The 27845-nt window shown below is 60.5% G+C and overlaps 6 protein-coding genes across 6 annotated transcripts; 1 reads left to right on the top strand and 5 right to left on the bottom strand.

Annotated features, from left to right (window-relative positions):
• Positions 1-1245: 1245 nt before the first annotated feature.
• On the bottom strand, positions 1246-1650 carry LOC147529481 (thyroid hormone-inducible hepatic protein-like). Its single transcript, XM_086614737.1, has one exon. It carries the CDS (start codon positions 1648-1650, stop codon positions 1246-1248), a length of 405 nt encoding a protein of 134 aa, XP_086470863.1.
• A 4212-nt stretch (positions 1651-5862) lies between these two features.
• Positions 5863-6267, bottom strand: LOC147529482 (thyroid hormone-inducible hepatic protein-like). Its single transcript, XM_086614749.1, has one exon. The coding sequence runs from the start codon at positions 6265-6267 to the stop codon at positions 5863-5865; it is 405 nt and encodes a 134-aa protein (XP_086470875.1).
• A 4211-nt stretch (positions 6268-10478) lies between these two features.
• On the bottom strand, positions 10479-10883 carry LOC147529483 (thyroid hormone-inducible hepatic protein-like). Its single transcript, XM_086614757.1, has one exon. It carries the CDS (start codon positions 10881-10883, stop codon positions 10479-10481), a length of 405 nt encoding a protein of 134 aa, XP_086470883.1.
• Positions 10884-17367: 6484 nt separating this feature from the next.
• LOC147529484 (mid1-interacting protein 1-B-like) lies at positions 17368-17772 on the bottom strand. Its single transcript, XM_086614768.1, has one exon. It carries the CDS (start codon positions 17770-17772, stop codon positions 17368-17370), a length of 405 nt encoding a protein of 134 aa, XP_086470894.1.
• Positions 17773-21971: 4199 nt separating this feature from the next.
• On the bottom strand, positions 21972-22376 carry LOC147529485 (thyroid hormone-inducible hepatic protein-like). The gene has a single exon (XM_086614778.1). The coding sequence runs from the start codon at positions 22374-22376 to the stop codon at positions 21972-21974; it is 405 nt and encodes a 134-aa protein (XP_086470904.1).
• Positions 22377-25725: 3349 nt separating this feature from the next.
• LOC147529486 (mid1-interacting protein 1-B-like) lies at positions 25726-26130 on the top strand. Its single transcript, XM_086614789.1, has one exon. The coding sequence runs from the start codon at positions 25726-25728 to the stop codon at positions 26128-26130; it is 405 nt and encodes a 134-aa protein (XP_086470915.1).
• Positions 26131-27845: the final 1715 nt, after the last annotated feature.

Genomic DNA, 27845 nt, shown 5'->3' on the forward strand with positions numbered 1-27845 from the left:
TGGGACAGAAACCCTGATGGTCTGGAGAAAGGTGTGGTGATGTTTGGGGCACAGAGCAGCACCAGCAGTGGGGCGAAACCCCAGGGAGACCTTTAAGGAGTACCCTGAACCTGGGGACTGTGCTGTGCGTGAGCTGATGTCTCCCTCCCTCCTTTCTGGGTGCTCAGCTGTGTGTTCAGCAGACCCACACCATTTGGTGCACAGAAAACAGGCACCAGCTTTTGATGCTGTTGCTCTTGAGATAAGGAAGAAATTTTTTAGGATGAGGGTGGTGAGACACTGGACCAGGTTGTCCAGAGAAGCTGTGGATGCCCTCTGGCTGCACAGGGCTGTCAGCAACCTGGTCGAGGGAAGATGTCCCTGCACACAGCAGGGATTGCACTGGATGGTCTCTAAAGGTCCTTTCCAGCACAAACCACCCCACGACTTCGTGATTCTTTGTCCCCTCCAATCCCCCATCCGTGCACTGGGAAGTCCCCTCCCAGCAGAGCCGCTGTCCCCCTGCCCCACGCCGGGGCACTCCCCAAGGGCCCCACCCAGCAGAAAGCACCACAGCGACAAGGGCTTCTCAGGGCTCATTTTATTGGCAAAGAGTGGGGAAATGGCCCCTCGGAGCCCAGGTACCGGCTGGAAAAGGGCTCGGCAGTCCCAGAGGACCATCGGAGGTCAGAGGCGCAGCACAACGCCACCGCCTTTGTGCTGCTCTTTGAAAATAAAGAGGAGGGCACGAGACGTGCGGCTCTTCTGATGGACCTCCCAGCACGGCCAGATGCTTCTTCCTATGAGGATAAGGCGCCATCTGGTCCTGGGGTGGTCGCAGCCGTTGTCGGTGTGAGGTCCCATCACCAGGAGATCAGCTGCTGCGGGGCAGAGAGGGTGAGCGGGGCTGGAGAAGAGCCCGAGATGGTCATCGATGGGGACGTCCTCGCCTTTGTGCCACCAGCAGCCACCCTGCAATGACAGCAGTCCTTAACCCTGAAGGCCACCCCAGGGAGAGACCTGGCCCACCAGCCCCGGGTCCACAGACCCTGAATGCCCAGAGGCTCTGCACAGAGGGCTGGCAGGAGTCTCCAGCATGGGGATGGCAATCTGCAGCATTTGAGGGGACACCCCCATTTCAAGGCACTTCCCAGGAGCTCCCACCCCTGCAATGTGAGGGACTTTTCTGGGGACATCAGCCACCCCTTGCCCCGGTGCCCCTGGGCTCTGCATCCCCCCAGCTCTTACCTGGTGCCCAGGGCAGGGTCACCAGCTGGGCTGCCCCTCGCTGGGACTGATCTGCTCCAGGATCTGGCTGTACCTCCGGGTGAGGGCATTGGTGTCCCTGGTGAGGTGGGTGAGGACCTGCTGCAAGCCAGCCAGGTGGTGGGACAGGCGCTCCTCCAGCTGGGCGTCCACGGTGTCGTTGTTGTCATCCGAGGATGTGTCGGTGTCGGCGCTGGCACTGGTGGGACTCTGGTCGGTGACAGAGGCCAGGCCTTTCTCCACCACGGGCTTGATGGCCTTGAGGAGCTGGTAGCGCTCGTAGAGGTCCGTGTGGCCATCCGTGGCTGAGGCTGCCCCCTCCTCCTGCGGGAAGACCCCTCGCAGCAGGCTGGGGAACATCACCTCCTGCTCCATCTTCTGGGTGGCCGAGAAGTACTGCTCCATGGTGCTGCTCTCACGGCTCTGGCAGCGCTGGGCTGGGCTCTTCTCGGGTGCCTCCTGCTCCCCGTCCCACCGAGGGCTTTTTATGTGGGGCCGGGGCACGTCCCTCCTCCGCTGTCCTCTCCTGCCAGCCCCGGGCCGGGCTGGACAGTCGCGGGGCCGGGCTTGGCTCCAGCCCCGCTGGGACTTGGCCACGCCGTGTCCCTGCTCCGTGCAGTCTGTCCATGCTGCCACATGGGATCCCACGTGCGATCCTGAGACATGGGATGGGGACAGGGAGGGGACCAAATGCTGCGATGGAAAAGTCCCTCATTTGCTGCATGGAGCCATCACTGCCCACGGGGGCGGGCACAGATGGTGCCACCACCACCACCCCCTTCCTGGAGCAGAGGCCATGGCTGGGGCAACAGCCAGCACGCCTGTCCCCACGTGTCCCTGCAGTGTGTGGAAATCAGGGAGGATCGTTCTATTTAGGGAAAGGCCACGAGGTCCCTTATCTCTTTTGCAACCCTTGATGGTGGCAGCTCTCCCACCCCCACCACTACATGTCCTAGACAGGTGCCAGCGCTGTTACCTGTCCTCTCCATCCCGACCTGTCCCTTCTACCCCTCTTGTCCCTCCCCAGGTGTCCCCAGTGTTTCTGGGTGTCCTATTGTCTGGCCCAGCACTGCACCAAGGTGGGCAGGTGCTGCCAGCCCCATGCTCTTGGGGCATCTGGGCCACCATGGAGCTTCCTGGAGGTGCGTGGACATCTGAGTGTCCTCCCAGGGTGGGCACTATGGGCTGCACTCATCCTGAGGCTCGAGCATTACCGAGGGCTTCCTAGAGGACATATCAGTCTTCAGCCACTAGTGATGGCCATCATCTTCTGCTGGGTAATGTTCTTCCTCCTGGAGACATGTGGACAGGTGGAGATCCTGGAGCAGAGATGTGCCCATGGGCTGAGGACATGCCTGAGGAAGAAACTCGTGTCCCAGGGAGTCATGGCATCAAGATCTCTCCTGGGCACTGGCTGGGGTGACAGCTGCCCACATGTCTCCAGGAGGAAGAACAACTCTGTGCTCAGCACCCCGGGGCTGTGGCACATCAGCCCCCTCCTCTCGGTGGTGCCTCAGGGACGTCCAACAGCAGGAGGTGCTGGGGATGACACAGGGACACCTGGGGACCTGTGTGTGTGTGGTGGCATTTTCCCTGTGATCCATGGCTGGGAACGGGCTCCCCAGGAGGATGGCAGCTGAGGGGGAGGCTTTCCCAAACACGGGGTCTGCGGCAGCAGAGACCTGAGGATCTCATTGCACCTCCTGGGGTCCCGATGTCCCTGAGCAGGGTCTCCCTGGCCCCAGCCTGGGGATGGGCACCAGTTTCAGCCCAGTCCCGGCCTCTCTCCTGCCATCGCTGCTGACGGTGGTGGCTCCCTCCCAACCTCTCCCAGCGGGACTTTGGGGCTCATTTTTGGCTGATGGGGTCCCCAGAGACACAGGGAGGGTTTGGGAATGGTTCATGCCCCTTGGACAGGGATCTGGGGAGCGACCTGGGGCTGCAGAGCCCCTGTAAGCCCCTGATTCGCTGCCCCAGGTTCTGCCTCGGCTCAGAGAGACGATTGTAAAGGCAAAAGGAGGGCACAGGGGGCCAGAGTGTCCCCTGTGTCCCTCTGTCCCCAGAGTCCTGCCATGTCCCTGCACCTTCCAGCAGCTCCACAGTGGCTCAGACTCACAATGTGGCCGAGCTCACGGTGATGCCTTCCTGGAGCCAGCAGCACCCACACACCTCGGTGTAGCGCTGGGTGCCACAGCAGGACACCCAGAGATGGCAGGGGCACCTGGGAAAGGACACGAAGGGTGGTGGGGACAGGTCTGGGCAGGAGAGGGCAGTCTGGGAATGCAGAGGAGCTCCAAAGATGGTTTGGAGACCCCACATCCATCTTCCAGCTCCACTTCTCCCCTACCCTGTGCCATTGCACCCCAACTTGAGGTGGCATTGCCATGGGGACAGCTTAGGTGTCTCCCAGTATCCCCCTCATGCTCCATTTTCTCTGGATGAGACACAAGGCTGCACCTTGCCGCAGCTGAGGAGCAACGTTCGGGTGAGATCTGCTCTGACGGTCTCCCACTGGCTTTGGGTGGTTGTGTTTGTCTGTGCTCTGGGGAACATGGTGCTCGGCAGCAGCTTTCATTGATGCCGTGGTTGCCCCTCCCAGAAATTGGGAGATCTGGGGGGGCTTTTGCCCAGAGCCAGGGTGAGTGCTGGGTCCCATCTGCCAAAGCTGCTCTGAACACCATGGAACCTCCTCAGCTCCACGGGCAGCAGCCACCAGCCCTGCGAGGGGGCACGAGGGCCATTGCCCGGAGCAGGGTGGGTGAAGTGCAGAGCGGGGTCGGTGCTGGGCCCCCGGGAGGTGCAACGAGCTCCTCAGGTCTCTGCGGCTGCAGACCCGGCATTTGGGAAAGCCTCCCCTGGGCCCCATCCTCGCGGGGAGCACGTCCTCAGCCACGGCTCAGGAAGGCAGAAGATGCCAGCACAGACATGTCTCCCAGTGTCCCCATGTCGTCCTGGCACCTCCTGCTGTCAGACTCCCCCCCAGGTCTCTGCCTCCCACGGCACCACCAGCACCGTCCTTATCCTGGCTCAGACCCCCCCAGAACCCTGTCAGGTGTGGGGCAGTGCTGGACCCGGCCCCCAGCTGCCTCCTGCAGAGCCCCTGTCCCCCAACTCCTGGCTACTTGGCCACCAATGGCTGGGGACCACGGCCCACTGCTGCCAAGGGGGAGGACAATCTGAAACCACCGTGGTCTTGAGAGCTGGGAGAAATGGCTTGAACAGGCAGGACGAGATGGAAACCTCCAGCGTAACCCAAACCTGGAAATGGGGCTGGGGGTCCTGAGGGAGGTGGCTTCCCAGTTGGGCTGACATCTGCTGTTCCACTGGTCCTCAGGGATGGTCCTCAGGCTCAGCCCTGCTTGGCACAGCTCTGGGACAGAAACCCTGATGGTCTGGAGAAAGGTGTGGTGATGTTTGGGGCACAGAGCAGCACCAGCAGTGGGGCGAAACCCCAGGGAGACCTTTAAGGAGTACCCTGAACCTGGGGACTGTGCTGTGCGTGAGCTGATGTCTCCCTCCCTCCTTTCTGGGTGCTCAGCTGTGTGTTCAGCAGACCCACACCATTTGGTGCACAGAAAACAGGCACCAGCTTTTGATGCTGTTGCTCTTGAGATAAGGAAGAAATTTTTTAGGATGAGGGTGGTGAGACACTGGACCAGGTTGTCCAGAGAAGCTGTGGATGCCCTCTGGCTGCACAGGGCTGTCAGCAACCTGGTCGAGGGAAGATGTCCCTGCACACAGCAGGGATTGCACTGGATGGTCTCTAAAGGTCCTTTCCAGCACAAACCACCCCACGACTTCGTGATTCTTTGTCCCCTCCAATCCCCCATCCGTGCACTGGGAAGTCCCCTCCCAGCAGAGCCGCTGTCCCCCTGCCCCACGCCGGGGCACTCCCCAAGGGCCCCACCCAGCAGAAAGCACCACAGCGACAAGGGCTTCTCAAGGCTCATTTTATTGGCAAAGAGTGGGGAAATGGGCCCTCGGAGCCCAGGTACCGGCTGGAAAAGGGCTCGGCAGTCCCAGAGGACCATCGGAGGTCAGAGGCACAGCACAACGCCACCGCCTTTGTGCTGCTCTTTGAAAATAAAGAGGAGGGCACGAGACGTGCGGCTCTTCTGATGGACCTCCCAGCACGGCCAGATGCTTCTTCCTATGAGGATAAGGCGCCATCTGGTCCTGGGGTGGTCGCAGCCGTTGTCGGTGTGAGGTCCCATCACCAGGAGATCAGCTGCTGCGGGGCAGAGAGGGTGAGCGGGGCTGGAGAAGAGCCCGAGATGGTCATCGATGGGGACGTCCTCGCCTTTGTGCCACCAGCAGCCACCCTGCAATGACAGCAGTCCTTAACCCTGAAGGCCACCCCAGGGAGAGACCTGGCCCACCAGCCCCGGGTCCACAGACCCTGAATGCCCAGAGGCTCTGCACAGAGGGCTGGCAGGAGTCTCCAGCATGGGGATGGCAATCTGCAGCATTTGAGGGGACACCCCCATTTCAAGGCACTTCCCAGGAGCTCCCCACCCCTGCAATGTGAGGGACTTTTCTGGGGACATCAGCCACCCCTTGCCCCGGTGCCCCTGGGCTCTGCATCCCCCCAGCTCTTACCTGGTGCCCAGGGCAGGGTCACCAGCTGGGCTGCCCCTCGCTGGGACTGATCTGCTCCAGGATCTGGCTGTACCTCCGGGTGAGGGCATTGGTGTCCCTGGTGAGGTGGGTGAGGACCTGCTGCAAGCCAGCCAGGTGGTGGGACAGGCGCTCCTCCAGCTGGGCGTCCACGGTGTCGTTGTTGTCATCCGAGGATGTGTCGGTGTCGGCGCTGGCACTGGTGGGACTCTGGTCGGTGACAGAGGCCAGGCCTTTCTCCACCACGGGCTTGATGGCCTTGAGGAGCTGGTAGCGCTCGTAGAGGTCCGTGTGGCCATCCGTGGCTGAGGCTGCCCCCTCCTCCTGCGGGAAGACCCCTCGCAGCAGGCTGGGGAACATCACCTCCTGCTCCATCTTCTGGGTGGCCGAGAAGTACTGCTCCATGGTGCTGCTCTCACGGCTCTGGCAGCGCTGGGCTGGGCTCTTCTCGGGTGCCTCCTGCTCCCCGTCCCACCGAGGGCTTTTTATGTGGGGCCGGGGCACGTCCCTCCTCCGCTGTCCTCTCCTGCCAGCCCCGGGCCAGGCTGGACGGTCGCGGGGCCGGGCTTGGCTCCAGCCCCGCTGGGACTTGGCCACGCCGTGTCCCTGCTCCGTGCAGTCTGTCCATGCTGCCACATGGGATCCCACGTGCGATCCTGAGACATGGGATGGGGACAGGGAGGGGACCAAATGCTGCGATGGAAAAGTCCCTCATTTGCTGCATGGAGCCATCACTGCCCACGGGGGCGGGCACAGATGGTGCCACCACCACCACCCCCTTCCTGGAGCAGAGGCCATGGCTGGGGCAACAGCCAGCACGCCTGTCCCCACGTGTCCCTGCAGTGTGTGGAAATCAGGGAGGATCGTTCTATTTAGGGAAAGGCCACGAGGTCCCTTATCTCTTTTGCAACCCTTGATGGTGGCAGCTCTCCCACCCCCACCACTACATGTCCTAGACAGGTGCCAGCGCTGTTACCTGTCCTCTCCATCCCGACCTGTCCCTTCTACCCCTCTTGTCCCTCCCCAGGTGTCCCCAGTGTTTCTGGGTGTCCTATTGTCTGGCCCAGCACTGCACCAAGGTGGGCAGGTGCTGCCAGCCCCATGCTCTTGGGGCATCTGGGCCACCATGGAGCTTCCTGGAGGTGCGTGGACATCTGAGTGTCCTCCCAGGGTGGGCACTATGGGCTGCACTCATCCTGAGGCTCGAGCATTACCGAGGGCTTCCTAGAGGACATATCAGTCTTCAGCCACTAGTGATGGCCATCATCTTCTGCTGGGTAATGTTCTTCCTCCTGGAGACATGTGGACAGGTGGAGATCCTGGAGCAGAGATGTGCCCATGGGCTGAGGACATGCCTGAGGAAGAAACTCGTGTCCCAGGGAGTCATGGCATCAAGATCTCTCCTGGGCACTGGCTGGGGTGACAGCTGCCCACATGTCTCCAGGAGGAAGAACAACTCTGTGCTCAGCACCCCGGGGCTGTGGCACATCAGCCCCCTCCTCTCGGTGGTGCCTCAGGGACGTCCAACAGCAGGAGGTGCTGGGGATGACACAGGGACACCTGGGGACCTGTGTGTGTGTGGTGGCATTTTCCCTGTGATCCATGGCTGGGAACGGGCTCCCCAGGAGGATGGCAGCTGAGGGGGAGGCTTTCCCAAACACGGGGTCTGCGGCAGCAGAGACCTGAGGATCTCATTGCACCTCCTGGGGTCCCGATGTCCCTGAGCAGGGTCTCCCTGGCCCCAGCCTGGGGATGGGCACCAGTTTCAGCCCAGTCCCGGCCTCTCTCCTGCCATCGCTGCTGACGGTGGTGGCTCCCTCCCAACCTCTCCCAGCGGGACTTTGGGGCTCATTTTTGGCTGATGGGGTTCCCAGAGACACAGGGAGGGTTTGGGAATGGTTCATGCCCCTTGGACAGGGATCTGGGGAGCGACCTGGGGCTGCAGAGCCCCTGTAAGCCCCTGATTCGCTGCCCCAGGTTCTGCCTCAGCTCAGAGACATGATTGTACAGCCAAAAGGAGGGCACAGGGGGCCAGAGTGTCCCCTGTGTCCCTCTGTCCCCAGAGTCCTGCCATGTCCCTGCACCTTCCAGCAGCTCCGCAGTGGCTCAGACTCACAACGTGGCCGAGCTCACGGTGACGCCTTCATGAAGCCAGCAGCACCCACACACCTTGGTGTAGCGCTGAGTCCCAAAGCAGAACACCCAGAGATGGCAGGGGCACCTGGGAAAGGACACGAAGGGTGGTGGGGACAGGTCTGGGCAGGAGAGGGCAGTCTGGGGAGACAGAGGAGCTCCAAAGATGGTTTGGAGACCCCACATCCATCTTCCAGCTCCACTTCTCCCCTACCCTGTGCCATTGCAACCCCAACCTGAGGTGGCATTGCCATGGGGACAGCTTAGGTGTCTCCCAGTATCCCCCTCATGCTCCATTTCTCTGGATGAGACACAAGGCTGCACCTTGCCGCAGCTGAGGAGCAACGTTCGGGTGAGATCTGCTCTGACGGTCTCCCACTGGCTTTGGGTGGTTGTGTTTGTCTGTGCTCTGGGGAACATGGTGCTCGGCAGCAGCTTTCATTGATGCCGTGGTTGCCCCTCCCAGAAATTGGGAGATCTGGGGGGACTTTTGCCCAGAGCCAGGGTGAGTGCTGGGTCCCATCTGCCAAAGCTGCTCTGAACACCATGGAACCTCCTCAGCTCCACGGGCAGCAGCCACCAGCCCTGCGAGGGGGCACGAGGGCCATTGCCCGGAGCAGGGTGGGTGAAGTGCAGAGCGGGGTCGGTGCTGGGCCCCCGGGAGGTGCAACGAGCTCCTCAGGTCTCTGCGGCTGCAGACCCGGCATTTGGGAAAGCCTCCCCTGGGCCCCATCCTCGCGGGGAGCACGTCCTCAGCCACGGCTCAGGAAGGCAGAAGATGCCAGCACAGACATGTCTCCCAGTGTCCCCATGTCGTCCTGGCACCTCCTGCTGTCAGACTCCCCCCCAGGTCTCTGCCTCCCACGGCACCACCAGCACCGTCCTTATCCTGGCTCAGACCCCCCCAGAACCCTGTCAGGTGTGGGGCAGTGCTGGACCCGGCCCCCAGCTGCCTCCTGCAGAGCCCCTGTCCCCCAACTCCTGGCTACTTGGCCACCAATGGCTGGGGACCACGGCCCACTGCTGCCAAGGGGGAGGACAATCTGAAACCACCGTGGTCTTGAGAGCTGGGAGAAATGGCTTGAACAGGCAGGACGAGATGGAAACCTCCAGCGTAACCCAAACCTGGAAATGGGGCTGGGGTCCTGAGGGAGGTGGCTTCCCAGTTGGGCTGACATCTGCTGTTCCACTGGTCCTCAGGGATGGTCCTCAGGCTCAGCCCTGCTTGGCACAGCTCTGGGACAGAAACCCTGATGGTCTGGAGAAAGGTGTGGTGATGTTTGGGGCACAGAGCAGCACCAGCAGTGGGGCGAAACCCCAGGGAGACCTTTAAGGAGTACCCTGAACCTGGGGACTGTGCTGTGCGTGAGCTGATGTCTCCCTCCCTCCTTTCTGGGTGCTCAGCTGTGTGTTCAGCAGACCCACACCATTTGGTGCACAGAAAACAGGCACCAGCTTTTGATGCTGTTGCTCTTGAGATAAGGAAGAAATTTTTTAGGATGAGGGTGGTGAGACACTGGACCAGGTTGTCCAGAGAAGCTGTGGATGCCCTCTGGCTGCACAGGGCTGTCAGCAACCTGGTCGAGGGAAGATGTCCCTGCACACAGCAGGGATTGCACTGGATGGTCTCTAAAGGTCCTTTCCAGCACAAACCACCCCACGACTTCGTGATTCTTTGTCCCCTCCAATCCCCCATCCGTGCACTGGGAAGTCCCCTCCCAGCAGAGCCGCTGTCCCCCTGCCCCACGCCGGGGCACTCCCCAAGGGCCCCACCCAGCAGAAAGCACCACAGCGACAAGGGCTTCTCAAGGCTCATTTTATTGGCAAAGAGTGGGGAAATGGGCCCTCGGAGCCCAGGTACCGGCTGGAAAAGGGCTCGGCAGTCCCAGAGGACCATCGGAGGTCAGAGGCACAGCACAACGCCACCGCCTTTGTGCTGCTCTTTGAAAATAAAGAGGAGGGCACGAGACGTGCGGCTCTTCTGATGGACCTCCCAGCACGGCCAGATGCTTCTTCCTATGAGGATAAGGCGCCATCTGGTCCTGGGGTGGTCGCAGCCGTTGTCGGTGTGAGGTCCCATCACCAGGAGATCAGCTGCTGCGGGGCAGAGAGGGTGAGCGGGGCTGGAGAAGAGCCCGAGATGGTCATCGATGGGGACGTCCTCGCCTTTGTGCCACCAGCAGCCACCCTGCAATGACAGCAGTCCTTAACCCTGAAGGCCACCCCAGGGAGAGACCTGGCCCACCAGCCCCGGGTCCACAGACCCTGAATGCCCAGAGGCTCTGCACAGAGGGCTGGCAGGAGTCTCCAGCATGGGGATGGCAATCTGCAGCATTTGAGGGGACACCCCCATTTCAAGGCACTTCCCAGGAGCTCCCCACCCCTGCAATGTGAGGGACTTTTCTGGGGACATCAGCCACCCCTTGCCCCGGTGCCCCTGGGCTCTGCATCCCCCCAGCTCTTACCTGGTGCCCAGGGCAGGGTCACCAGCTGGGCTGCCCCTCGCTGGGACTGATCTGCTCCAGGATCTGGCTGTACCTCCGGGTGAGGGCATTGGTGTCCCTGGTGAGGTGGGTGAGGACCTGCTGCAAGCCAGCCAGGTGGTGGGACAGGCGCTCCTCCAGCTGGGCGTCCACGGTGTCGTTGTTGTCATCCGAGGATGTGTCGGTGTCGGCGCTGGCACTGGTGGGACTCTGGTCGGTGACAGAGGCCAGGCCTTTCTCCACCACGGGCTTGATGGCCTTGAGGAGCTGGTAGCGCTCGTAGAGGTCCGTGTGGCCATCCGTGGCTGAGGCTGCCCCCTCCTCCTGCGGGAAGACCCCTCGCAGCAGGCTGGGGAACATCACCTCCTGCTCCATCTTCTGGGTGGCCGAGAAGTACTGCTCCATGGTGCTGCTCTCACGGCTCTGGCAGCGCTGGGCTGGGCTCTTCTCGGGTGCCTCCTGCTCCCCGTCCCACCGAGGGCTTTTTATGTGGGGCCGGGGCACGTCCCTCCTCCGCTGTCCTCTCCTGCCAGCCCCGGGCCAGGCTGGACGGTCGCGGGGCCGGGCTTGGCTCCAGCCCCGCTGGGACTTGGCCACGCCGTGTCCCTGCTCCGTGCAGTCTGTCCATGCTGCCACATGGGATCCCACGTGCGATCCTGAGACATGGGATGGGGACAGGGAGGGGACCAAATGCTGCGATGGAAAAGTCCCTCATTTGCTGCATGGAGCCATCACTGCCCACGGGGGCGGGCACAGATGGTGCCACCACCACCACCCCCTTCCTGGAGCAGAGGCCATGGCTGGGGCAACAGCCAGCACGCCTGTCCCCACGTGTCCCTGCAGTGTGTGGAAATCAGGGAGGATCGTTCTATTTAGGGAAAGGCCACGAGGTCCCTTATCTCTTTTGCAACCCTTGATGGTGGCAGCTCTCCCACCCCCACCACTACATGTCCTAGACAGGTGCCAGCGCTGTTACCTGTCCTCTCCATCCCGACCTGTCCCTTCTACCCCTCTTGTCCCTCCCCAGGTGTCCCCAGTGTTTCTGGGTGTCCTATTGTCTGGCCCAGCACTGCACCAAGGTGGGCAGGTGCTGCCAGCCCCATGCTCTTGGGGCATCTGGGCCACCATGGAGCTTCCTGGAGGTGCGTGGACATCTGAGTGTCCTCCCAGGGTGGGCACTATGGGCTGCACTCATCCTGAGGCTCGAGCATTACCGAGGGCTTCCTAGAGGACATATCAGTCTTCAGCCACTAGTGATGGCCATCATCTTCTGCTGGGTAATGTTCTTCCTCCTGGAGACATGTGGACAGGTGGAGATCCTGGAGCAGAGATGTGCCCATGGGCTGAGGACATGCCTGAGGAAGAAACTCGTGTCCCAGGGAGTCATGGCATCAAGATCTCTCCTGGGCACTGGCTGGGGTGACAGCTGCCCACATGTCTCCAGGAGGAAGAACAACTCTGTGCTCAGCACCCCGGGGCTGTGGCACATCAGCCCCCTCCTCTCGGTGGTGCCTCAGGGACGTCCAACAGCAGGAGGTGCTGGGGATGACACAGGGACACCTGGGGACCTGTGTGTGTGTGGTGGCATTTTCCCTGTGATCCATGGCTGGGAACGGGCTCCCCAGGAGGATGGCAGCTGAGGGGGAGGCTTTCCCAAACACGGGGTCTGCGGCAGCAGAGACCTGAGGATCTCATTGCACCTCCTGGGGTCCCGATGTCCCTGAGCAGGGTCTCCCTGGCCCCAGCCTGGGGATGGGCACCAGTTTCAGCCCAGTCCCGGCCTCTCTCCTGCCATCGCTGCTGACGGTGGTGGCTCCCTCCCAACCTCTCCCAGCGGGACTTTGGGGCTCATTTTTGGCTGATGGGGTTCCCAGAGACACAGGGAGGGTTTGGGAATGGTTCATGCCCCTTGGACAGGGATCTGGGGAGCGACCTGGGGCTGCAGAGCCCCTGTAAGCCCCTGATTCGCTGCCCCAGGTTCTGCCTCAGCTCAGAGACATGATTGTACAGCCAAAAGGAGGGCACAGGGGGCCAGAGTGTCCCCTGTGTCCCTCTGTCCCCAGAGTCCTGCCATGTCCCTGCACCTTCCAGCAGCTCCGCAGTGGCTCAGACTCACAACGTGGCCGAGCTCACGGTGACGCCTTCATGAAGCCAGCAGCACCCACACACCTTGGTGTAGCGCTGAGTCCCAAAGCAGAACACCCAGAGATGGCAGGGGCACCTGGGAAAGGACACGAAGGGTGGTGGGGACAGGTCTGGGCAGGAGAGGGCAGTCTGGGGAGACAGAGGAGCTCCAAAGATGGTTTGGAGACCCCACATCCATCTTCCAGCTCCACTTCTCCCCTACCCTGTGCCATTGCACCCCAACCTGAGGTGGCATTGCCATGGGGACAGCTTAGGTGTCTCCCAGTATCCCCCTCATGCTCCATTTTCTCTGGATGAGACACAAGGCTGCACCTTGCCGCAGCTGAGGAGCAACGTCGGGGTGAGATCTGCTCTGACGGTCTCCCACTGGCTTTGGGTGGTTGTGTTTGTCTGTGCTCTGGGGATCATGGTGCTCGGCAGCAGCTTTCATTGATGCCGTGGTTGCCCCTCCCAGAAATTGGGAGATCTGGGGGGGCTTTTGCCCAGAGCCAGGGTGAGTGCTGGGTCCCGTCTGCCAAAGCTGCTCTGAACACCATGGAACCTCCTCAGCTCCACGGGCAGCAGCCACCAGCCCTGCGAGGGGGCACAAGGGCCATTGCCCGGAGCAGGGTGGGTGAAGTGCAGAGCGGGGTCGGTGCTGGGCCCCCGGGAGGTGCAATGAGCTCCTCAGGTCTCTGCGGCTGCAGACCTGGCATTTGGGAAAGCCTCCCCTGGGCCCCATCCTCGCGGGGAGCACGTCCTCAGCCACGGCTCAGGAAGGCAGAAGATGCCAGCACAGACGTGTCCCCCAGTGTCCCCATGTCGTCCTGGCACCTCCTGCTGTCAGACCCCCCCCCAGGTCTCTGCCTCCCACGGCACCACCAGCACCGTCCTTATCCTGGCTCAGACCCCTCCAGAACCCTGTCAGGTGTGGGGCAGTGCTGGATCCGGCCCCCAGCTGCCTCCTGCAGAGCCCCTGTCCCCCCTCCTTCTGGCTACTTGGCCACCGGTGGCTGGGGACCATGGCCCACTGCTGCCAAGGGGGAGGACAATCTGAAACAATCTGAAATCTATGATTCTATGATATAAAAGCATCTTGAAAAAAACCCTAGAATTGTCCTAGCTGCTCTGAAATTCAAGTCATTCATGGAGCTCAATCCAAGTTCTCCGTTCTAAGTAGTGCAATGCAAGCGCCTTTACTAAATGAAGTATTATTCCTTTCACCATTTGATCATTCACAAACACAGTCTTCTGCAGTCCGTTCTTTGCAGCTCTTGTTTATCCTTGGGGCACACAGTCTCCCCAGTTCACTCACTGGCCATGTCCCAGCCATGTCCTTCATAGTCCTGATCCCTCAGCCCAAATGACTGGACTGCATCCCCTCTCCTTCCCTTCTATACAGGCTTCCCTTCAGTGGAAAATAGGTGCAAGGTGGATGGGTGCACACAGAGCCTGCTCCAACACACTGCATGAAGAAGCACTCCTCTGTGCTATGAGCAGAAACTCTACCCAAAATGACCACACGGTTTAAATTTTAGTTCAGAAAACTACTATGAGGCTTTGGTAGCTCCCTCATGCACCAGCAGAATATGCAGGCTACCTATTCTTTTTAGTCACCAGATGACTGTAAACTGAGCACATTCAATGACTCAAGGATGAACAAAAGTCCTGCTCAGCAGACATACTAGAAATAAAAAGGAGTTACTCTGTTCCCAAATGGAGAACTTATTCAGTCAGCTTAGGCAGAAAAGAAGAAAGAAAAAGAAAATTATGGCTGATTTGGGAAATGTCACCAACTTCAGCTGTGCGAAGGAGTAATTAATAAGAAGGGAAAGCTCCTCAGCAGCTGATGAAAGGGTGGGCAGGATGATGAAGTTTAAAAAATGGCTATTAAAAGCCTAGCTGTTTTTTCTCAGCTACAAATTAAAAATTTTCGGGTATTACCATTAAAAAAATGCATAAGATTGGTGGTCAAACTACCAACTTTCTTACCTCCCCACTGAAACAGGCTTTTAAAGTATCAGATTTATTATTTTTGGCCCATTTAAAATCTCTTAATCTTAATTGTGTGTACAGAACATCTAAAAATTGCTTTAATTGTATGACAGTCTGCCTTGTGCTATATTCTTCTTGCTATTGGCCCATTAGAAGCATTAAGAAGAATGCTATTAGCTCAGTTTGATTATTTATCCTTGCAATTCAACATGTTTTTATATTGCTAAAATTGGCATTTCTGTTGCTTGCAAGTAAGCTGGGCTTTGACTGGACATCTCAATCCCAACCGGCCCCAGTTTTCATGTCATGAACAACTGTATAATACTTGTTTCAGCAGTCTTCCTGCAACCTTTTTTCCTTTTCTCAAAAGTAACTGTAAGGATAAGGTTATTTTAAGCATGAACACTGAGGAAACTTGAGGTCTGTAATTGTGGAAATGGCACGGGGAGAGAGGAAGGAAGAATCCTGGGTAAGTTACTTAAGTTTCTCAACTATCTTCAGTTAGACTGAAAAAAACATTACAGCTGCCAGCAGCTTGGCAATGTCACTTACTTTATTTTAAGAATTCTGCAGATCTGATGTGGAACATCATGTTTTTGGCTGCTTCCAATAAAACGCTAATCACTGAACTGGACTCAATGTGTAGCTGATATAGTAAGATCTTGCTGTATTACAAATTACCCAGTAATTTGTCACAGAAAGTGGAACAGCCCAGAAAAAGACAGTCAAACAAGTATCCTTGCTACTCGCTGTTCTGCGGGAGATCCCTCCGATCTTGAGGAAATTCTACTCTACATCTGAAATCACTGTCTCCAACTCGGACGTTCATAAAAAAGTGTTTCCCACGAAACACGCTTTAAGGACATCTCTAAGAGAGATATTGAGCTCCTGGAGCGGGTCCAGAGAAGGGCGACCAAACTGGTCAAGGGGCTGGAAAATAAAACTTATGGGGAGCGGCTGAGGGAGTTGGGGCTGTTTAGCCTGGAGAAGAGGAGGCTGAGGGGAGACCTGATTACGGCCTATAAATACTTGAGAAAAGATGGTGGGGAGGTGGGGGAAGGGCTCTTTACATTAGCGATGGGTGATAGAACAAGAGGAAATGGGTATAAGCTTAGTCAGGGGAGATTCAGGTTGGATGTTAGGAAGTATTTCTTCTCTGAAAGGGTTGTCAGCCACTGGAATAGGCTGCCCAGGGAGGTGATTGAGTCCCCATCCCTGGATGTGTTTAAGAAAAGGGTGGATGAACTACTTAGGGATATGGTTTAATGGGAGATCAGGGACGGTTGGACTGGATGATCTCTAAGGTCTTTTCCAACCTAGAAATCTATGAATCTATGAAACCACCATGGTCTTGAGAGCTGGGAGAAATGGCTTGAACAGGCAGGACGAGATGGGAACCTCCAGCGTAACCCAAACTGGACATGGGGCTGGGGTCCTGAGGGCGGTGGCTTCCCAGTTGGGCTGAGATCTGCTGTTCACTGGTCCTCAGGGATGGTCCTCAGGCTCAGCCATGCTTGGAGCAGCTCTGGGGCAGGAACCCTGGTGGTCTGGAGAAAGGTGTGGGGATCTTTGGGGCAAAAAGCAGCACCAGCAGTGGCGGGACACCCCAGGGAGACCTTTAAGGAGAACCCTGAACCTGGGGACTGTGCTGTGCGTGGGCTGATGTCTCCCTCCCTCCTTTCTGGGTGCTCAGCTGTGTGTTCAGCAGACCCACACCATTTGGTGCACAGAAAACAGGCACCAGCTTTTGATGGTGTTGCTCTTGAGATAAGGAAGAAATTTTTTAGGATGAGGGTGGTGAGACACTGGACCAGGTTGCCCAGAGAAGCTGTGGATGCCCTCTGGCTGCACAGGGCTGACAGCAACCTGGTCGAGGGAAGATGTCCCTGCACACAGCAGGGATTGCACTGGATGGTCTCTAATGGTCCTTTCCAGCCCAAACGATCCCACGACTTCGTGATTCTTTGTCCCCTCCAATCCCCCATCCGTGCACTGGGAAGTCCCCTCCCGGCAGAGCCGCTGTCCCCCTGCCCCACGCCGGGGCACTCCCCAAGGGCTCCACCCAGCAGAAAGCACCACAGCGACAAGGGCTTCTCAGGGCTCATTTTATTGGCAAAGAGTGGGGAAATGGCCCCTCGGAGCCCAGGTACCGGCTGGAAAAGGGCTCGGCAGTCCCAGAGGACCATCGGAGGTCAGAGGCACAGCACAACGCCACCGCCTTTGTGCTGCTCTTTGAAAATAAAGAGGAGGGCACGAGACGTGTGGCTCTTCTGATGGACCTCCCAGCACGGCCAGATGCTTCTTCCTATGAGGATAAGGCGCCATCTGGTCCTGGGGTGGTCGCAGCCGTTGTCGGTGTGAGGTCCCATCACCAGGAGATCAGCTGCTGTGGGGCAGAGAGGTTGAGTGGGGCTGGAGAAGAGCCCGAGATGGTCATCAATGGGGATGTCCTCGCCTTTGTGCCACCAGCAGCCACCCTGCAATGACAGCAGTCCTTAACCCTGAAGGCCACCCCAGAGAGAGACCTGGCCCACCAGCCCCAGGTCCACAGACCCTGAACGCCCAGAGCCTCTGCACAGAGGGCTGGCAGGAGTCCCCGCCTTCAGCTTGAGGATGGAGCATTTGAGGGGAGGTCCCCATTTCAAGGCACTTCCCAGGAGCTCCCCACCCCTGCAATGTGAGGGACTTTTCTGGGGACATCGGCCACCCCTTGCCCCAGTGCCCCTGGGCTCCGTGTGCCCCCAGCTCTTACCTGGTGTCCAGGGCAGGGTCACCAGCTGGGCTGCCCCTCGCTGGGACTGATCTGCTCCAGGATCTGGCTGTACCTCCGGGTGAGGGCATTGGTGTCCCTGGTGAGGTGGGTGAGGACCTGCTGCAAGCCGGCCAGGTGGTGGGACAGGCGCTCCTCCAGCTGGGTGTCCGTGGTGTCGTTGTTGTCATCCGAGGATGTGTCGGTGTCAGTGCTGGCACTGGTGGGGCTCTGGTCGGTGACAGAGGCCAGGCCTTTCTCCACCACGGGCTTGATGGCCTTGAGGAGCTGGTAGCGCTCGTAGAGGTCCGTGTGGCCATCCGTGGCTGAGGCCGCCCCTTCCTCCTGCGGGAAGACCCCTTGCAGCAGGCTGGGGAACATCACCTCCTGCTCCATCTTCTGGGTGGCCGAGAAGTACTGCTCCATGGTGCTGCTCTCAGGGCTCTGGCAGCGCTGGGCTGGGCTCTTCTCGGGTGCCTCCTGCTCCCCGTCCCACCGAGGGCTTTTTATGTGGGGCCGGGGCACGTCCCTCCTCCGCTGTCCTCTCCTGCCAGCCCTGGGCCAGGCTGGACAGTCGCGGGGCCGGGCTTGGCTCCTGCCCCGCTGGGACTTGGCCACGCCGTGTCCCTGCTCCGTGCAGTCTGTCCATGCTGCCACATGGGATCCCACGTGCGATCCTGAGACATGGGATGGGGACAGGGAGGGGACCAAACGCTGCAATGGAAAAGTCCCTCATTTGCTGCATGGAGCCATCACTGCCCACGGGGGCGGGCACAGATGGTGCCACCACCACCACCCCCATCCTGGAGCAGAGGCCATGGCTGGGGCAACAGCCAGCATGCCTGTCCCCACGTGTCCCTGCAGTGTGTGGAAATCAGGGAGGATCGTTCTATTTAGGGAAAGGCCACGAGGTCCCTTATCTCTTTTGCAATCCTTGATGGTGGCAGCTCTCCCACCCCCCCACCACATGTCCCAGACAGATGCCAGCGCTGTCACCTGTCCTCTCCCCCCCCAAATGTCCCTTCTACCCCTCTTGTCCCTCCCCAGGTGTCCCCAGTGTTGCTGGGTGTCCTATTGTCTGGCCCAGCACTGCACCAAGGTGGGCAGGTGCTGCCGGCCCCGTGCTCTTGGGGCATCTGGGCCACCATGGAGCTTCCTGGAGGTGCGTGGACATCTGAGTGTCCTCCCAGGGTGAGCACTATGGGCTGCACTCATCCTGATGCTCAAGCATTAACGAGGGCTTCCTGGAGGACATATCGGTCTTCAGCCACTAGTGATGGCCATCATCCTCTGCTGGGCAATGTTCTTCCTCCTGGAGACATGTGGACAGGTGAAGATCCTGGAGCAGAGATGTGCCCATGGGCTGAGGACATGCCTGGGGAGGAAACTCGTGTCCCAGGGAGTCATGGCGTCAAGATCTCTCCCGGGCACTGGCTGGGGTGACAGCTGCCCACATGTCTCCAGGAGGACGAACATCTGTGTGCTCAGCACCCCGGGGCTGTGGCACATCAGCCCCCTCCTCTCGGTGGTGCCTCAGGGACGTCCAACAGCAGGAGGTGCTGGGGATGACACAGGGACACCTGGGGACCTGTGTGTGTGTGGTGGCATTTTTCCCTGTGATCCATGGCTGGGAACGGGCTCCCCAGGAGGATGGCAGCTGAGGGGGAGGCTTTCCCAAACACGGGGTCTGCGGCAGCAGAGACCTGAGGATCTCATTGCACCTCCCGGGGTCCCGATGTCCCTGAGCAGGGTATCCCTGGCCCCAACCTGGGGATGGGCACCAGTTTCAGCCCAATCCCGGCCCCTCTCCTGCCATCGCTGCTGATGGTGGTGGCTCCCTCCCAACATCTCCCAGCGGGACTTTGGGCCCATTTTTGGCTGATGGGGTCCCCAGAGACACAGGGAGGGTTTGGGAATGGTTCATGCCCCTTGGACAGGGATCTGGGGAGCGACCTGGGGCTGCAGAGCCCCTGTAAGCCCCTGATTCGCTGCCCCAGGTTCTGCCTCGGCTCAGAGAGGCGATTGTAAAGCCAAAACGAGGACACAGGGGGCAGAGTGTCCCCTGTGTCCCTCTGTCCCCAGAGTCCTGCCATGTCCCTGCACCTTCCAGCAGCTCTACAGTGGCTCAGACTCACAACGTGGCCGAGCTCACGGTGATGCCTTCATGGAGCCAGCAGCACCCACACACCTTGGTGTAGCGCTGAGTCCCACAGCAGGACACCCAGAGATGGCAGGGGCACCTGGGAAAGGACACGAAGGGTGGTGGGGACAGGTCTGGGCAGGAGAGGGCAGTCTGGGGAGACAGAGGAGCTCCAAAGATGGTTTGAAGACTCCACATCCATCTTCCAGCTCCACTTCTCCCCTACCCTGTGCCATTGCACCCCAACCTGAGGTGGCATTGCCATGGGGACAGCTTAGGTGTCTCCCAGTATCCCCCTCATGCTCCATTTTCTCTGGATGAGACACAAGGCTGCACCTTGCCGCAGCTGAGGAGCACCGTGGGGTCAGATCTGCTCTGACGGCCTCCCACTGGCTTTGGGTGGTTGTGTTTGTCTGTGCTCTGGGGAACATGGTGCTCAGCAGCAGCTTTCATTGATGCCGTGGCTGCCCCTCCCAGAAATTGGGAGATCTGGGGGGGCTTTTGTCCAGAGCCAGGGTGAGCGCTGGGTCCCGTCTGCCAAAGCTGCTCTGAACACCATGGAACCTCCTCAGCTCCACGGGCAGCAGCCACCAGCCCTGCGAGGGGGCACGAGGGCCATTGCCCGGAGCAGGGTGGGTGAAGTGCAGAGCGGGGTCGGTGCTGGGCCCCCGGGAGGTGCAACGAGCTCCTCAGGTCTCTGCGGCTGCAGACCCGGCATTTGGGAAAGCCTCCCCTGGGCCCCATCCTCGCGGGGAGCACGTCCTCAGCCACGGCTCAGGAAGGCAGAAGTTGCCAGCACAGACGTGTCCCCCAGTGTCCCCATGTCATCCCGGGCACCTCCTGCTGTCAGACCCCCCCCAGGTCTCTGCCTCCCACGGCACCACCAGCACCGTCCTTATCCTGGCTCAGACCCCCCCAGAACCCTGTCAGGTGTGGGGCAGTGCTGGACCCGGCCCCCAGCTGCCTCCTGCAGAGCCCCTGTCCCCGCTCCTTCTGGCTACTTGGCCACCAGTGGCTGGGGACCATGGCCCACTGCTGCCAAGGGGGAGGACAATCTGAAACCACCATGGTCTTGAGAGCTGGGAGAAATGGCTTGAACAGGCAGGAGGAGATGGGAACCTCCAGCGTAACCCAAACCTGGAAATGGGGCTGGGGTCCTGAGGGCGGTGGCTTCCCAGTTGGGCTGAGATCTGCTGTTCCACTGGTCCTCAGGGATGGTCCTCAGGCTCAGCCATGCTTGGAGCAGCTCTGGGGCAGAAACTCTGATGGTCTGGAGAAAGGTGTGGGGATCTTTGGGGCAAAAAGCAGCACCAGCAGTGGGGGGACACCCCAGGGAGACCTTTGAGGAGAACCCTGAACCTGGGGACTGTGCTGTGCGTGGGATGATGTCTCCCTCCCTCCTTTCTGGGTGCTCAGCTGTGTGTTCAGCAGACCCACACCATTTGGTGCACAGAAAACAGGCACCAGCTTTTGATGGTGTTGCTCTTGAGATAAGGAAGAAATTTTTTAGGATGAGGGTGGTGAGACACTGGACCAGGTTGCCCAGAGAAGCTGTGGATGCCCTCTGGCTGCACAGGGCTGTCAGCAACCTGGTCGAGGGAAGATGTCCCTGCACACAGCAGGGATTGCACTGGATGGTCTCTAAAGGTCCTTTCCAGCACAAACCACCCCACGACTTTGTGATTCTTTGTCCCTTCCAGTCCCCCATCCTTGCACTGGGAAGTCCCCTCCCAGCAGAGCCGCTGACCCCCTGCCCCACGCCGGGGCACTCCCCAAGGGCCCCACCCAGCAGAAAGCACCACAGCGACAAGGGCTTCTCAGGGCTCATTTTATTGGCAAAGAGTGGGGAAATGGCCCCTCGGAGCCCAGGTACCGGCTGGAAAAGGGCTCGGCAGTCCCAGAGGACCATCGGAGGTCAGAGGCACAGCACAACGCCACCGCCTTTGTGCTGCTCTTTGAAAATAAAGAGGAGGGCACGAGACGTGCGGCTCTTCTGATGGACCTCCCAGCACGGCCAGATGCTTCTTCCTATGAGGATAAGGCACCATCTGGTCCTGGGGTGGTCGCAACCGTTGTTGGTGTGAGGTCCTATCACCTGGAGATCAGGGGCAGAGAGGGTGAGCGGGGCTGGAGAAGAGCCCGAGATGGTCATCGATGGGGACATCCTCTCCTTTGTGCCACCAGCAGCCACCCTGCAATGACAGCAGTCCATAACCCTGAAGGCCACCCCAGAGAGAGACCTGGCCCACCAGCCCCGGGTCCACAGACCCTGAATGCCCAGAGCCTCTGCACAGAGGGCTGGCAGGAGTCCCCTCCTTCAGCTTGAGGATGGAGCATTTGAGGGGAGGCCCCCATTTCAAGGCACTTCCCAGGAGCTCCCCACCTCTACAATGTGAGGGACATCTCTGGGGACATCAGCCACCCCTTGCCCCGGTGCCCCTGGGCTCCGTGTGCCCCCAGCTCTTACCTGGTGCCCAGGGCAGGGTCACCAGCTGGGCTGCCCCTCGCTGGGACTGATCTGCTCCAGGATCTGGCTGTACCTCCGGGTGAGGGCATTGGTGTCCCTGGTGAGGTGGGTGAGGACCTGCTGCAAGCCAGCCAGGTGGTGGGACAGGCGCTCCTCCAGCTGGGCGTCCACGGTGTCGTTGTTGTCATCCGAGGATGTGTCGGTGTCGGCACTGGCACTGGTGGGGCTCTGGTCGGTGACAGAGGCCAGGCCTTTCTCCACCACGGGCTTGATGGCCTTGAGGAGCTGGTAGCGCTCGTAGAGGTCCGTGTGGCCATCCGTGGCTGAGGCCGCCCCCTCCTCCTGCGGGAAGACCCCTCGCAGCAGGCTGGGGAACATCACCTCCTGCTCCATCTTCTGGGTGGCCGAGAAGTACTGCTCCATGGTGCTGCTCTCAGGGCTCTGGCAGCGCTGGGCTGGGCTCTTCTCGGGTGCCTCCTGCTCCCCGCCCCACCGAGGGCTTTTTATGTGGGGCCGGGGCACGTCCCTCCTCCTCTGTCCTCTCCTGCCAGCCCCGGGCCGGGCTGGACGGTCGCGGGGCCGGGCTTGGCTCCAGCCCCGCTGGGACTTGGCCACGCCGTGTCCCTGCTCCGTGCAGTCTGTCCTGGCCCAGCCTCCCCGTGGCCTTCACCCAAGCTGGCCGGGGTCCCCCCACGTCCCCACGCGGCATTGGGGTGGCATGGTAGGGTGGTGCTCGGGACCTTTCTTGCCCCATCCCACATCCCCAACAGCCGCTTCTGTGCCCGCGGGAGAGCAGGGCAGCCCCTGCTCGCAGTGCCGCCGGCTGCAGGAGCAGCACTGGGGGGGACCTCCCCTCTGCCCTCTCCTCGCTGCCACGTGCTCCGGACATGAACCCTCCAGGGCATTGAGCAACGGCTTCTGCAGACGTTTGGAATGTCGCACTGGGGATGCGCTGCAACCTGGGGTCCCACATGAGGGTGTGGGGACACGGGAGCTGGCTGGTGTCCTACCATGGGGGTCCCAGAAACATTCCCTTCCCCCGGGCTCTCCTCCAGCTGAGCAGGGGCAGGAACAGCGGCAGGGACCTGACTCCATGATGTTAAAGTCCTTCAGCCATGGCACGGAGCCCTTGCTGCCCGCTGCGTTGTGGAGATGGGACCATCCCCAACTGTCCCCTCCTGGAGCAGAGGCCATGACTGGACAATGGCCAAGACTGCCGGTCCCCGCGTGTCCCTGCGGCATGTGGCAATGGGGGAAGATCATTCTATTTGAGGAAAGGCCACAAGGTCCCTCATCCCTTTTGCAACTCTCAGGGGTGGCAGCTGTCCCACCACCCTTACATGTCCCAGCCAGGTGCCCATGCTGCCGCCCACTCTCTCCTGCCCAGACCTGTCCCCACCACCCTTCTTGTCCCTTCCCAGGTGCCCCTGCCATCTCTGGGTGTCCTACTGTGGCACCCAGCACTACACCGAGGTGTGTGGGTGCTGCTGGCTCCATGAAGGCATCACTGGGAGCTCAGCCACGTTGTGAGTATGGGCCACTGCGGAGCTCCTGGAAGGTGCAGGGACATGGCAGGACTCTGGGGACAGAGGGACACAGGAGACACTCTGCCCCCTGTGCCCTCGTTTCGACTTTACCATCGTCTTCTCTATCCGAGGCAGAACTTGGGGCAGCGAATCAGGGGCTTACAGGGGCTCTGCAGCCCCAGGTCGCTCCCCAGATCCCTGTCCAAGGGGCATGAACCATTCCCAAACCCTCCCTGTGTCTCTGGGGACCCCATCAGCCAAAAATGAGCCCCAAAGTCCCGCTGGGAGAGGTTGGGAGGGAGCCACCACCGTCAGCAGCGATGGCAGGAGAGAGGCTGGGATTGGGCTGAAACTGGTGCCCATCCCCAGGCTGGGGCCAGGGAGACCCTGCTCAGGGACATCGGGACCCCGGGAGGTGCAATGAGATCCTCAGGTCTCTGCTGCCGCAGACCCCGTGTTTGGGAAAGCCTCCCCCTCAGCTGCCATCCTCCTGGGGAGCCCGTTCCCAGCCATGGATCACAGGGAAAATGCCACCACACACACACAGGTCCCCAGGTGTCCCTGTGTCATCCTCAGCACCTCCGGCTGTTGGATGTTCCTGTGACACCAGTGAGTGGCGGGGGCTGATGTGCCACAGCCCTGGGGTGCGGAGCACAGCCCTATTCCAGGCTGTCCCTGGCCCAGTTGCCCCGGGAACAGGTGGAGATGCTGGGTCAGAGATGTCCCCATGGGCTGAGGACATGCCTGGGGAGGAAACTCATGTGCCAGGGAGCCATGGCATCGAGCCCTCTCCCAGGCACAGGCAGGGGTGACACCTGCCCACATGTCTCCAGAAGGACGAACATCTCTGTGCTCAGCACCCCCGGTAGCTGGAGCCCACTTTTGGCTGATGGGGTCCCCAGAGACACAGGGAGGGTTTGGGAATGGTTCATGCCCCTTGGACAGGGATCTGGGGAGCGACCTGGGGCTGCAGAGCCCCTGTAAGCCCCTGATTCGCTGCCCCAAGTTCTGCCTCGGATCGAGAAGACGATGGTAAAGTTGAAACGAGGGCACAGGGGGCAGAGTGTCTCCTGTGTCCATCCGTCCCCAGAGTCCTGCCATGTCCCTGCACCTTCCAGGAGCTCCGCAGTGGCTCAGACTTACAACGTGGCCAAGCTCCCAGTGATGCCTTCATGGAGCCAGCAGCACCCACACACCTCGATGTAGTGCTGGGTGCCACAGCAGGACACCCAGAGATGGCAGGGGCACCTGGGAAGGGACAAGAAGCGTGGTGGGGACAGGTCTGGGCAGGAGAGAGTGGGCGGCAGCATGGGCACCTGGCTGGGACATGTAAGGGTGGTGGGACAGCTGCCACCACCGAGAGTTGCAAAAGGGATGAGGGACCTTGTGGCCTTTCCTCAAATAGAATGATCTTCCCCCATTGCCACATGCCACAGGGACACGCGGGGACCGGCAGTCTTGGCCATTGTCCAGCCGTGGCCTCTGCTCCACGAGGGGGGCAGTGGGGGACGGTCCCATCTCCACAACGCAGCGGGCAGCGAGGGCTCCGTGCCATGGCTGAAGGACTTTAACATCATGGAGTCACGTCCCTGTCGATGTTCCTGTCCCTGCTCAGCTGGAGGAGAGCCCGGGGGAAGGGGACGTTTCTGGGACCCCCATGGTAGGACACCAGCCGGCTCCTGTGTCCCCACACCCTCATGTGGGACCCCAGGTTGCAGCGCATCCCCAGTGCGACATTCCAAATGTCTGCAGAAGACGTTGCTCAATGCCCTGGAGGGTTCACGTCCGGAGCGCGTGGCAGCGAGGAGAGGGCAGAGGGGAGGTATCCCCAGCGCTGCTCCTGCAGCCGGCGGCACTGCGAGCAGGGGCTGCCCTGCTCTCCCGCGGGCACAGAAGCGGCTGTTGGAGACGTGGGATGGGGCAAGAAAGGTCCCGGGCACCACCCTACCATGCCACCCCAATGCCGCGTGGGGACGTGGGGGGACCCCGGCCAGCTCGGGTGAAGGCCACGGGGAGGCTGGGCCAGGACAGATGGCACGGAGCAGGGACACTGCGTGGCCAACTCGCAGCCAGGCTGGAGCCAAGCCCGGCCCCGCGACCGTCCAGCCCGGCCCAGGGCTGGCAGGAGAGGACAGCGGAGGAGGGACGTGCCCCGGCTCCACATAAAAAGCCCTCGGTGGGACGGGGAGCAGGAGGCACCCGAGAAGAGCCCAGCCCAGCGCTGCCAGAGCCCTGAGAGCAGCACCATGGAGCAGTACTTCTCGGCCACCCAGAAGATGGAGCAGGAGGTGATGTTCCCCAGCCTGCTGCAAGGGGTCTTCCCGCAGGAGGAGGGGGCAGCCTCAGCCACGGATGGCCACACGGACCTCTACGAGCGCTACCAGCTCCTCAAGGCCATCAAGCCCGTGGTGGAGAAAGGCCTGGCCTCTGTCACCGACCAGAGCCCCACCAGCGCCAGCGCCGACAACGACACATCCTCGGATGACAACAACGACACCACGGACTACCAGCTGGAGGAGCGCCTGTCCCACCACCTGGCTGGCTTGCAGCAGGTCCTCACGCACCTCACCAGGGACACCAATGCCCTCACCCGGAGGTACAGCCAGATCCTGGAGCAGATCAGTCCCAGCGAGGGGCAGCCCAGCTGGTGACCCTGCCCTGGACACCAGGTAAGAACTGGGGGGATGCAGAGCCTGGGGCACCATGGCAAGGGGTGGCTGATGTCCCCGGAGATGTCCCTCACATTGTAGAGGTGGGGAGCTCCTGGGAAGTGCCTTGAAATGGGGGTGTCCCCTCAAATGCTGCAGATTTCCATCCCCATGCTGAAGGAGGGGACTCCTGCCAGCCCTCTGTGCAGAGGCTCTGGGCGTTCAGGGTCTATGGACGGGGGGCTGGTGGGCCAGGTCTCTCCCTGGGGTGGCCTTCAGGGTTAGGGACTGCTGTCATTGCAGGGTGGCTGCTGGTGGCACAAAGGAGAGGATGTCCCCAACGATGACCATCTCGGGCTCTTCTCCAGCCCCACTAAACCTCTCTGCACCGCGGCAGCTGATCTCCTGGTGATGGAACCTCACACCGACAACGGTTGCGACCACCCCAGGACCAGATGGCGCCTTATCCTCATAGGAAGAAGCGTCTGGCCGTGCTGGGAGGTCCATCAGAAGAGCCGCACATCTCGTGCCCTCCTCTTTATTTTCAAAGAGCAGCAAAAAGGCGGTGGCGTTGTGCTGTGCCTCTGACCTCCGATGGTCCTCTGGGACTGCCGAGCCCTTTTCCAGCCGGTACCTGGGCTCCGAGGGGCCATTTCCCCACTCTTTGCCAATAAAATGAGCCCTGAGAAGCCCTTGTCGCTGTGGTGCTTTCTGCTGGGTGGAGCCCTTGGGGAGTGCCCCGGCGTGGGGCAGGAGGACAGTGGCTCTGCTGGGAGGGGACTTCCCAGTGCAAGGATGGGGGATTGGAAGGTACAAAGAATCACAAAGTCGCGGGGTGGTTTGGGCTGGAAGGGATCTTTAGGGACCATCCAGTGCAATCCCTGCTGTGTGCAGGGACATCTTCCCTCGACCACGTTGCTGACAGCCCTGTGCAGCCAGAGGGCATCCACAGCTTCCCCGGGCAACCTGGTCCAGTGTCTCACCACCCTCATCCTAAAAAATTTCTTCCTTATCTCAAGAGCAACACCATCAAAAGCTGGTGCCTGTTTTCTGTGCACCAAAAGGTGTGGGTCTGCTGAACACACAGCTGAGCACCCAGAAAGAAGGGAGGGAGACATCATCCCACGCACAGCACAGTCCCCAGGTTCAGGGTTCTCTTCAGAGGTCTCCCTGGGGTGTCCCCCCACTGCTGGTGCTGCTCTGTGCCCCAAAGATCCCCACACCTTTCTCCAGACCATCAGGGTTTCTGTCCCAGCACTGCTCCAAGCAGGGCTGTGTCTGAGGACCATCCCTGAGGACCAGAGAAATGGCAGATGTCAGCCCAACTGGGAAGCCACCGCCCTCAGGACCCCAGCCCCATGTCCAGTTTGGGTTACGTTGGACGTTCCCATCTCCTCCTGCCTGTTCAAGCCATTTCTCCCAGCTCTCAAGACCACGGTGGTTTCAGATTGTCCTCCCCCTTGGCAGCAGTGGGCCATGGTCCCCAGCCACCGGTGGCCAAGTAGCCAGAAGGAGGGGGGACAGGGGCTCTGCAGGAGGCAGCTGGGGGCCGGGTCCAGCACTGCCCAAACCTGACAGGGTTCTGGGGGGGTCTGAGCCAGGATAAGGACGGTGCTGGTGGTGCCGTGGGAGGCAGAGACCTGGGGGGGGGTCTGACAGCAGGAGGTGCCAGGACGACATGGGGACACTGGGGTACACGTCTGTGCTGGCATCTTCTG

The sequence above is a fragment of the Tauraco erythrolophus genome, chromosome 1 (genome assembly GCF_009769465.1).
Source record: "Tauraco erythrolophus isolate bTauEry1 chromosome 1, bTauEry1.pri, whole genome shotgun sequence".
In the NCBI taxonomy this organism is placed as follows: Eukaryota; Metazoa; Chordata; class Aves; order Musophagiformes; family Musophagidae; genus Tauraco; species Tauraco erythrolophus.